Source organism: Leptopilina heterotoma, unplaced genomic scaffold, assembly GCF_015476425.1.
Source record: "Leptopilina heterotoma isolate Lh14 unplaced genomic scaffold, ASM1547642v1 Lhet_60, whole genome shotgun sequence".
In the NCBI taxonomy this organism is placed as follows: Eukaryota; Metazoa; Arthropoda; class Insecta; order Hymenoptera; family Figitidae; genus Leptopilina; species Leptopilina heterotoma.
This window is the reverse complement of record NW_025111138.1, coordinates 7,800,543-7,812,718: the sequence shown is the minus strand read 5'-3', so window position 1 is coordinate 7,812,718 and position 12,176 is coordinate 7,800,543. Positions and strand designations below refer to the sequence as shown.

At 22.3% G+C, this 12,176-nt stretch overlaps 1 protein-coding gene across 1 annotated transcript in view; it reads right to left on the bottom strand.

Annotated features, from left to right (window-relative positions):
- Positions 1–12,176, bottom strand: part of LOC122509304 (cadherin-99C) — a 198,598-nt gene that overhangs the window by 15,775 nt on the left and 170,647 nt on the right. The window contains exons 7-11 of the mRNA XM_043623263.1: positions 7,022–7,171; positions 6,310–6,528; positions 5,305–5,499; positions 3,909–4,196; positions 1,960–2,277 (exon numbers count right to left, since the gene is read on the bottom strand). Coding sequence (XP_043479198.1) covers positions 1,960–2,277; positions 3,909–4,196; positions 5,305–5,499; positions 6,310–6,528; positions 7,022–7,171 — 1,170 coding nt within the window. The remainder of the gene's footprint in view (positions 1–1,959; positions 2,278–3,908; positions 4,197–5,304; positions 5,500–6,309; positions 6,529–7,021; positions 7,172–12,176) is intronic.

The following is a 12,176-nucleotide window of genomic DNA, read 5'->3' as shown; positions in this document are numbered from 1 at the left end:
GTTAACTGTAATTTCTCCAAAATTCAATTATTATTCTCTAAAATTTCAAACTAAAGTTCTTCTCTAAATAAATTATTTTTTAATATTTTTGAGAAAATTCTTTGAAAATTGAATTATTTTATAGAATTTTGAAATTAAATTGTTAAAAGTGTTTAACAACTTTTGTAAATAAAATTTCTAAAAGTAAAAACAATTAATTTCTATAAATTGTTACTGGAATTTCTCAAAAATTCAATTCTTATTCTCTAAGATTTTTAATTAGAATTCTTTTCTAAATAAATTATTATTAACAATTTTGAGGAAATTTTTTAAAAATCCAATTATTTACTATTTTAAAATAAAATTCCTCAAAAGTTTAATAACTTTTGAAAATAAAATATTTAAATATTATTGAACTTCTGCTGCAATTGAAATTATCAAAAATATTTATTTTGAAACTAAAGAGAAAAGTCAGAAACTAAAAAAAGAATTTAATTTCTAAAAATTGATACTATCTTCTCAAAAATTCAATTATTTTCGAGAATTTTTAACTAAAAGTCTTTTTAAATGATTATTATTTTGAATAATTTCGAGAATGTTCTTTGAAAATTCCATTATTCCAAAAAAAGGAGTTCATTTGCTATAAGTGTTAAATTCAATTATTTCCAATCCAATTCAAAAATTAAATTTTCGAAAATTTTGAAAGCTTTTAAAATTAAGTTATTTAAAAAAATGTCCTTGCCAGTAACTTTTTTTATTATTCAATTATTTTCTAGAACTTTGAACTAAAATTTTTCTCTATAGATCAATTATTTTTTAAATAATTTTGAGAAGGCTATTCGAAAACTCAATGATTTTAATATAAAAATTAAAATTTTTAAAAATGAAAATTAAAACTGTAAATTCACATGATTTTTTAAAAGTAAATATGAAAAAGAAAAGTCAAGGACAATTGAAGCTCGGGATCTTAAAAGGGCTCTTTCAGCATTGAATTTAAATGGTAAAAGTGCCCTTTTAAAATCCGGAGCCTCAATTTAAGTTTTTCACTATTTATAAAGGACTCAGAAAAACCGTTTTTATTTTGTAGAATTTCTAGAAATTTAATTATTTTTTTTTACTACTTTGGATGAAATTCCCTAATTTTCCAGATATCCCTCTCCTGTGACAACTCATTTACTGTAAAAATTCATAAAAATGTAAAAAAAAGTCTAACTCAAAAATAAATTTGAAAATAATAGTTTTTAATATTTTTTCAAAATTGAATTTTGAGTTAAACTTTTTTTTTAAACTATTTTTTTTGCAAATTTATTTTGATGAATAATAATTTCGCTTTTTAGGACTAAAGTTTATTTATTTGTTTAAAATTTATTATTTTTGAATAATAATATTAATATTATTATTAAATTAAATTTTACAGGACTTCCTTTTTTTACAGGATAATTTATTTATTTTACAGGAAAAGAATTGACTAATATTATTTTTTTAACACAATGAAAATTAATTTTGCAGGAAAAGAGTTGACTAATATTATTTTTCAGATTTTCACACAATGAAAATTGAAATGAGTAGCTTTTTGCAGCAAAAAAGCGTTATTTTGTTTCAATATGCGGAACAAAAGTCGCAGTTTTTAAAAATAAGTTGAAAAAAATTCTCATTTTTCCAAAATAGTCGAAAAAAGTCCAAAAAAATCATCCTATTCACAAGAGCTGTTCTTTCTCTCCTTTTTTTTCCCCTAACTAACGAGTGTGAAGCGTGAATTTTCAATTAAGCTTTAAATTTAATAACCCTCTATTTAAATTCAAAGCTTTGAAAAAGCAGATCATCGAAAATTCAGTTCAAGCGAATAAAATAGTAAATAGGAATATTCATTCTCTTAATATTTAAATCGCCTTTCGATAAGAGGGGAACTGTATGTATACGAAATTTTGAAAATAACTGCATTCGACTAGATAGCGTTTGAATGATGATAATTGCACTTACAACGATACTGGCAACAGTTGAATTGATGGAGGCACCTTCGCTAACTTGTACCTCATACACCGGTTGCCGGAAAACGGGACTCCTGGTATTGGGTCCAGGTAAAACATTAACTTCGACAATCACCTGGGAATGCTTTCCACCACTATCAGTCGCCTGGACCGTTATGCTGTATTGTTCGCCGGCATTTAGTTTCCTGATAGACTCAATAATGCCACTTTTCGAATCAATTCGAAATTTCTGCAGTCCATTATTTGACACGTGATAAATACTGTACGTTATCTCTGCATTTTCACCCTCGTCGTTATCAGTCGCCGCAACCTGATAATAAAAAAAAAATATCCAAAATTTTAGGCAAATGTTTACTCTCAATATTGTTGAAAATTTTTTTGGAAATATTTTTTAATATTAATTCGAATTGAAATATTAATATTGATTTTTGTTGATTAATTGTTATAATTGTTAATTACTCTTGATTAATATTAATTGATATTTACTCGAATATTTATACAAATTCAAATATTAATTCCAACTTAAATATTAATTCAAATTTCAATTTCAATTCAAACTCAAATATTAATTCAAATTTGAATATTAATATTAATTATTATTAATAGAATAAATTCATTTTTATTCTAATATAAATTCAAACTGAAATATTTATAATTCAAATTCAAATATTAAAATTTAAACACAAACACAACATTAATTCAAATTAAATTCAAACGCAAAAATTTAATAATTCCAATTCAAATATTAATTCAAATTCAAATAAAAATTCAAAATTAAATATTACTTTAAATTCAAATATTAAATGGAATTTAAATATTAATATTCAAACTTAAATTATATTAATTCAAATTTAAATAACAATTTAAACTCAAATATTACTTCAAATATTAAAATTCAAACTAAAATATTAATTCAAATATTAAATGTCAAACTAAAGTAATAATTCAAACGCAAATATTAATTCAAATAATAAGTCAAACTCAAATATTACTTCAAATTAAAGTCGAAAATCAAATATTAAAATTTAAACACAAATATTAATTTAAATTCAAATAAAAATTCAAAACCGAATATTACTTTAAATTTAAATATTAAATGGAATTTAAATATTAGTATTCAAAATTAATTATATTAATTCAAATTCAAATAACAATTCAAACTCAAATATTAATTCAAATTCAAACAAAAATTCTAAATAAATATTATTCTAAATTCAAATATTAAAGGGAATTCCAATATTTAAAATTTAATCTTAAATTATATTAATTCAAAATTTCAAATTCAAATAACAATTGAAACTCAAAAATTACTTCAAATTAAGGTCAAAATTAAAATATTAAAATTCAAACTCAAATATTAATTCAAATTCAAATAATAATTGAAACTCAAATACTACTTCAAATTCAAATATTAATTGGAATTCAAATATTAAAATTCAAATTCAAATATTAATTCAAAATCGAATAAAAATTTAAATTTGTAATAGTGACAAACTCAACTATTAATTCAAATTAAAATAATAATAATTATTAATATCAAATAATATTAACTTAAATATTAATTCAGACTCAAATATTAATTAAAACTCAGATATTAAAATTCAAACGCAAATATTACTTCAAATTAAAATATTAATATTAATTTATATTGACAAAACTTTTAAAAATGAAATTCGCCAAAAAAAGATTAATTTTCTTGTTCAAAATAATTTTGTTCAATAAAATTCAAATTAAAATAACAGTAAAAAAATACGATTTTTTCTACATTCATTCGAACGTTCGAAACTTTAGGGAAATTATTTAAAAGCAAATAAAAATAAAAAACTCTCAAAGAGTTTTTTGATTAAAATGAAAAATATTTTTTAGCCTTAAAAATGGTCTCTCTCTCTTTGACAAAATGCTAAAAGAATAAAAGAATTTAGTTCGTTTTTTCTTCTGCACCTTAACGATTTCTCTGGTTGTCTCGCCTGCCTGAACAGTTATAGAAGGAATCATCGGAAGTTGAGGGGCATTGTCATTAACATCGTTCAATGTGACAGTGAATGAAAGCGGAGAGGATGCAGCGACTCCGGATTTTTCACGGGCAACGACTTGAAAGCGGAAACGTCCTGGGCTCGGTGGATCTCGGTCGAGATTTTCTTCATTAACAACGAGTATTCCAAATTGGTCGATTGTAAAAAAATTCGTCGTCAATTCAAAAACGTACGATGGTTTCGGATCCTCAGGACTCTGCAAAAAAAAGAGAAGAAAAAAAAATATGCAAATTATCATCAATTCTCTGCATTAATTTCAAGACAAAAAAGTGTAAAAATTAAAATTAAAATATTATTAACAATTCCCATGAAAATAATTATTAATCTTCCAAAAGATCAATTATTAATATTATCGACAAAATTAATTACTAATTATTGACAAAATTAACTACTTACTTTTGTAAATTATTTCGAAAAAATTTCCTACAAAATTAAATACTAATTTTCCATAAAAATTTCTATTTATTAATTTTAGGGGAGAAGAATTTTCTGTAAAATTAATATTAACTCCCCTTGAAATTAAAAACTAAAAATTCTACATAAAAATAATTATTAATTCCCCATAAGAAGAATATTAATTTTCCTTGAAATTAAGAAGCAAAATTTTTCTAAAAAATGAATTTTTAATTCACAATTCAATTCATGGCTAATTTTCAATGAAATTAATAAAAAAATATAATAAAATTCTAATTTTCCTTTAAATTAATTAGAAAAAATTTTCTTCAAAATTAAATATCAATTTCCTATAAGATGAATTATTAATTTTCCCTAAAAGTAATTAAAAAAAAAAATTTCTTGCATAATTAATGATTAATTTTCGGAGTAAAAATTTTCTATAAAATTAATTACTAATTTTCAGAGAAATTCCTGTTTATTTTCATGAAAATAAATTTTTAAAGATTTCCTACAAAATTAAATACTATTAATTTCCCATAAGATGAATTATTAATTTTCCAAAAAAATTAATTAAAAAAATTCTCTATAAAATTAATTATTAATTCTCCATGAAATTAATGATTAATCTCTCATGATATTAATGAATGATTTTTTAATTTAATTTTTAATTAATTACTAATTTTCTATAAAATTAATATATTTAAAAATTGTCTAAAAAAAAAAATGGTAAAATCGTTTCGTTCATTATTCTGGAGAACGAGAATTGAAATTTACAGTTGAGATGGGAAATAAATAAAGGACATGACAGTAGAATATTGAAAGTTCTAAGTGCCCTTTAGTCATCCAACTAAAATTCTCGAGAATCTCGTGACTTATTCTTTAGAAGAAAAACGATTCGGATTACTCACCAGATCCGCATCTGTGACTGTCAGTCGAATGGGATTTCCTTCCTCATCGACAACTCTAGTACCAATTGGCGCATTCTCATCAACAAAACCTTCGATTGCCGATGCTGTTATTGTTGGTGGATTGCTATCCACTGGCTTCACAGTAATTGTTAATTTTGCCGTTGCCGAACGTTCTGCTTCCGATGCTTCGACCGCCTAAAAAATACGACAAAAAAATTACATTTAACAACCATTTTTATTCATTTCTATATCTATTTTAATTAAATTCAAAATTTAATTTAAATTAATTCTACTTGTCAAAAAAAAAGTCTAAAAAAAGCAGAACGAATTTAATTTAACAAAAATTTTATTTCAATTTAGTTTAATTTTTTATTTATTTATTTATTTATTTTAATTTAATTTAATTCTTTCTTTCTTTATTCAAATAAATTCTATTTTATTTTCTTGGTCAAAATTTTTGGTTCCTTGAAAAAATTATTGACACTCGAAATATCCGATAAATAAAACCTTCCACAATTTTTTTTTTATAGAAAAATATTTCTCGATTAAAAAATAATTGTCGAGAATTTGAATTTCTTTTTTTGGTCCCTTGAAAAATATTTCACACCTTAAAACATTCAATAATAAATAAAGTCCTCGACAATTTGAATTTTTTTTCTACAGAAAAAATTCAATAAAATAAAGTTAATAAATAAATTCCTCGGCAATTAGAATTTTTTTCTACAAAAAAAAAATTCAAATTGTCGAGGATTTTATTTATATCGAATGTTTCGAGTGTGAAAATTTTTTCAAGGGAACCACAAAAATAATTTATCGAAAATTCAATTATCGAGAGTTGACTGAAATAATTTTTCGTATTGATGAAAAATTTGTGAAGAAAAAAATTATGAGTGTGAGAAAAAAAAATTCGTTAAAAAAAAAGAAACGTTATTTGTTTTTCATTTTTGTACGAAGAAAATTTTTTTCAGGAAAATTTTTAATTGATTGAAATAATGTCCTGGGTACCTTGATGATAATGTCAAATTTTTTAGTGACTGACGTATCGACAGCCTTGATCTGTCTAACAGCGCCCGTGGAACGATTGATCTCGAAGAAATCTCTGTAATTTGGTGGACTGCCACTAAGGAAGGAATAATAAACAGGTGCATTTATGCTGTCCATGTCGACCGCTTGAATCTTCTCTGGGGATATGTTGAGAATTCCAGACAGCACTCCGCTAGACACCTGATTAAAGACGATCATTGATCAGTTCAACTAATACCGCGGCAAGAAAAAAAAAAAGGAAAAACACTTGTGCTCTTACTCTAATAGCAAAGTCTTTAAAGAAACATTGACAATCGATAATGATCTCTCAAGATACATTTCTTCCTCACCTTTCTCGGGTAATTGAGAAAAAATTTTTTTTCTCTTTTTTTTGTATCGAACTTAAAAGAAATCATTTTAATTTCAAAATACAGTTTGAAATATTCATGTTCCGGAAATGATGTTTTATTTTTAATGATGGATTTGAGAAAAAAATAATTAATGACTATTTGTTTAGGAAACTTTTTCAAAAATTGTTGCATGTAATTAAAAATAAGATATTTTCTTTTGCCTTCATTATCAAAATAGAGCAATATTGTTTTTTTCTTTAAAAAATCGAAAATCAAATTTCTAAAATATCAATTTAAATTCAGAGAGTAAAGAATATTTTTTATTTTTATTTTTTGAAACTCACAGATGCAGAATATTCAGGATTGATGCAGGCGGCATTGTGAAGCATACAACCTTTATAAATGAAAGATGGATCTTGATCGTCGTCGTCTTTAATGTTAACGACTAAAGTCGTCGTTGAAGTGAATCTCTCAGAAACATTTCTTGCTCGATCCTATAAAATAAAACGGAACTTGTGTCAATATATTTATCATTTAATCGCAAACGATTTTTTTTTCTCCCATGAATTTGTTATAAAAAAAACTGTTAACCGTTCAGAAAAAAGCAAATTCTTTTAAAGAGAAATTTGTTTATGAACATTACAAAAAATAAATGGTGAATTAAAAAGCAAAAAAAAAAAAAAATTGAATAACAAATAAATAATTCTTATTACAAATAAAATAAAAAATTTAAACAATAAAAATAAATAAACCAAAATTGTGAATTAAATGTTTATAAACATTATGCAAAATTAATAGCAAATCAAAAAACAAAAGAAAAATAATAATTAAAAAATAAATAATTGTTATTGCAAATAAAGTAAATTTTATTTAAATTTTAAACAAAACTGTTTACTTTCAGAAAAAAGCAATTTCTTTAAAAAAACAAATTTTTTTATAAACACTGACTGTGAAAAAAATAGCGAATTAAATGTTTATAAACATTATGAAAAATAACCATCGAATCAAAAAAACGGAAGAAAAATAAAAAAGAAATATTTGTTATTGCAGATAAAATAAAATTTATTTAAACAATGAAAATACGTAAATAAAAAACAAAAATTGCAAATGAATTGTTCATAAACATAATGAAAAATGAATAGCGAATAAAAAAAGTAAATTAGTAGAAAAGGGTGAATATAATTTGTAAATCTATAATAATATAAAAAAAATATAAACAGTATATAAATAATTTAATATGTATAAATAATTAAATATAAAATGCTTATTAATATCAAAAATATATAAATATATATTTTTTTTGTAGGTGTTTATGGACAAAAAAATACACAAAAATATATAAATAAAAAAAAACCTATACATATACAAACAGTTAAACTTGAATATTATTTATATTCTCCTATTTCAAGATTACTCCACTGATGCATCCCGTTAGTTTTTGAGTTTCATTTCCTATTTAATTTGCATGTTACACCCACTCTACGCATAGTGTGACCATATTTTCAGGTTTTCATGTTTACACTCAATTTTATGTAAATTCAGTGCCGCTTGGAATCTCGCATTGCGCATATTTACTCGTTTATGTGATAAATAGTCTTAGAACGACGTGTCTCACGTATATTTTCCAAACTTTTATTGTCAACTAAAAACATTCACGTTGTTATAAGAGAAATAAAAACTTTTTTAAATCTTTTTTTTTTGCACAAAAAAGTCCATAAAAAATAATGATTTGCAGACACTAGACAGTACATAAACTGGCCGATAATTGTTTAGCAAAACTATAATAATATATGTTCGTTAAGGAGCAAATGGAAAATTAAATATCAAATAATAAAACAAAAGTTTCTTGCAATTTTGCTAAGTGAAAATATACTTTAAGAAGCAAAATTGAATTTTCAGATTTTTTGTTGTACTAAAGGGAAACATTAGAAAATAAAGTTAATATTTATTAATAAACAATAAATAATATTAATAAACAATAAATAATATTAATAAATAAAAAATAAAATGAGTAAATAATAAATAAAATACAGTAAAACAGCAAAACAAAATTGCAATTAAAATCGATAATATTCTTTAGCAACACTATTGTTAAAAAATTGAAAATAAATCAATAAACATCAAGTAAATCAAATATTCATAAAATAAAAAGAATTTTGAATTTTTTCTTCATACCGACAAAGAAACTAGAAAAAAAAAAAATGAAAGTAAAATCGATAATTTTTTAATACAATTATTTCAATTGAATAATTTTTTTCAGAATTTTTAACTAAAACACTTCTTTAAATAAATTATTTTTAATAATTTTTGAAAAAGTTCTTTGAGAATTTTCAAATCCATTTGTTTACAATTCAATTTTACGAAATTTCAATTATTCGGAAATTCTTTAATTAAATATTTAATAAAAATTAAAAACTTCATGTAATTATAAAAAAATTCAATTTAACTTTTTCAACAGAATTGTTAGTTAAAAATAAAAAATTCAAATTTTCAAAAATTTTAATTTGAAACCTTCGTAAAATTCAATTCTTTCTAAAAATTCATCCTCTTAATGCTTTTGAATTTTCAATTATTATATCAAAAATTTTAACTAGAATTCATTTTTAAATCAATTATTATTATAAAATTCTACAGGAATTCAATTATTTAAATACAAAAATAAATAATTCATTGAGTAATTGAATATTTCTTAAAAATGAATTCTTTTGAAAGAATTTTAATAAAATTAATAATAATTACATTTATCGAGGAATTCGATTAAAATTGCATTAAAAATAATTGAAATCCTGCGATGAGTTTCATTATTTATGAAAATAATTGAATCCTTGTGAAAATATATTTATTATTTATAAAAATAATTGATTTTTTGCAAAGAAATTTATTAAAAATTTGTAAATAATTGAATTCTTGTGAATTCTTTATTATTTATGAAAATAATTATTGATTTATTGCGATGAAATTTACAAAAAATTTATGAATAATTGAAATCCTGCGATGAGTTTTATTATTTATGAAAATAATTGAATTACCTTCGAAAAAGAATTTTATTATTTGTGAAAATAATTGAATCCCTGTAAAAAATTTTATTATTTATGAAAATAATTGAATTATTGCGAAGAAATTTATTAAAAATTTGTAAATAATTGAATTCCTGTGAAATTGTTATTATTTATGAAAATAATTATTTATAAAGATAATTGAAATTCTGACGAGAATTTTTTTTAATTTTTAAACATAATTGAATATCTGCGAAGAATTTTATTTCTTTTGGAAATAATTGAAATTCTGCAATTATTTGTAACTTCTGCAAAATTCAATGCTTTTTAGTGTTTTAACTAAAATTCTTCTATAATATAAATCCATTATTTTTAATATAATTAATTAAATATGTATTAAAAAATGTAACTAATTACAGAAAGAATTGGAATTATTATATTTTTTAAAAAATCTAAGTTCTTTAAAATTTCAAATTAAATTCATTCAAAATTTAAATTTTATAAAATTTCAAATTGAAACCGTTTGAAGTTCATTTATTTATAAAATTTGTAAACGCAACTCTTATAAAATTCAATTATTTTTTCACAATATTTAATTTTTTATGAAAATATTTATGGAAATAATTGGATGTTTGTGTAGAATTTTTTCAATTTTTTTTCAAATAATTGAATTCTTTTGGGAAATTGTATTAAAATAATAGATATTGAAAATCATTGAATTAAGAAAATTGTTTGAAAATAATTGAATTTCCGCAAAGAATAAATTGTATTACTTTTAAAAATAATTGAATTTATGTAATGGATATTTGCTATTTATGAAAATAATTGAATTTTTTCAAAGAATTTTATTAAAATTCCTGAAAGAATTCGTGGTAATTTATTAGTTTATGAGACAAACCAAAAAAATATACAAAAATTCAGAATTTTCTCATGAATTCTAAAAATTAAATTTTTTCTATTATTTTTAATAAAAATCAACTTGTACTGAAAGTTTAGTTATTAAATTATTATTATTAATAAATTAGTAGAAATTTCTATTTATTAGTAAAATTTACTGTAATAAATTAGTGGAAATGACAATTTATTTATTAGTGAAATTTACTACTATAACAAATTAGTAGAAATTACTATTTATTAGTTAAATTTACTATAATAAATTCTGTAGAAATGACAATTTATTTATTAGTGAAATTTACTAATTCAAAAGCAGAAAAGTCAGTCACTAATTCAAATTAGTAAACATTTTTATACTAATTCAAATGTAGTGAACACAAAATAAAAAATTTATTATAAATCCAAAAAAAAATTGGAAAATTGTTATTTCCATTATATATCATATTCACGTACAAAATACGAGCTGGGTTTATTTTTATATCCTTTTTCGATATAACGAACATTGAATAGATTCATTCGCAACTGCAAGGATGAGGACCAAATGAAAAAAGGAATGAGATCGAAATAATTTGATTCGTTGAAAAAGGACTTTAGATGATTTCCCTCGTAACATTGGCATCGACATTGATGTTTTTTGAATGCAACAAGAAAGAGCTATATAACGAAACAAGCATAAAAGCGAACGTAAAAGAAGAAGAGTACTTTTGCTTCAAGAAGTTCCGATATCTTATTACCGGCTGAATCATCTGTTCATTCGCAATGGTAATGTAATGTAATTTCAAGCCAATTGGCGGTTTTAAATTATTAGGTAACCCGGTCTCCTCTTATGGATGTATGTCTGTACATATATACCTGATATTCAAGTACATTGCCATGTTCTATACATGTTCTGCCTTCTATATATATACACATGTCGATATATACACTGCTGCGAATTGACTTTCTCATATTATAAGAGCTTTAAAACGATCTTTTTACTCCTTCGTAATTTTATATTATTTCCCACTTGCCCCAAAGGAGGAGACTTGATATCATACCATATCCGGATAAAGAAACAGGAAGGAAGAAAAACTATATATATATGTATGTAATCCTGAAAGTGAACTCGTGTCTTCTGTATGGGGAATGATTCATAGGAGAAAACTCCCTGAATATTTTGATTTTATGTTAATTAATTCTATAGAAATGGAATTTTTTATACTTGCGCGAGAAAGGAGAAACTCATTTTCACTTTCAGTTATTTTCGGCTCAAAATTATTTTTCAATTTCCTTTTAAGTTTAGAATTTTTCAATTTTTTCATATATTTATTTTTATTTATTTTTATTTATACTTATTTTTTGCTTCCCCATGAGAAAGCTTTTTTATTTGTTTTTCTATTCATTTAATTAGATACTTATTTCTTTATTTATTAAACTTTTCAAATTAGTAAACAGTTTTACTAATTTATATTTAGAGAGTAGAGCGCGGAACGTGATATTCAATTTATTATTATTATGCAAATTACAAAATATGAATTTTTGAATAATTTTAGATTTAAACTTTAAAAAAATTCAATTGTTAACTAATTTACTAACTAATTATTCTTGTTTATTGATTTAAAAAATTTTA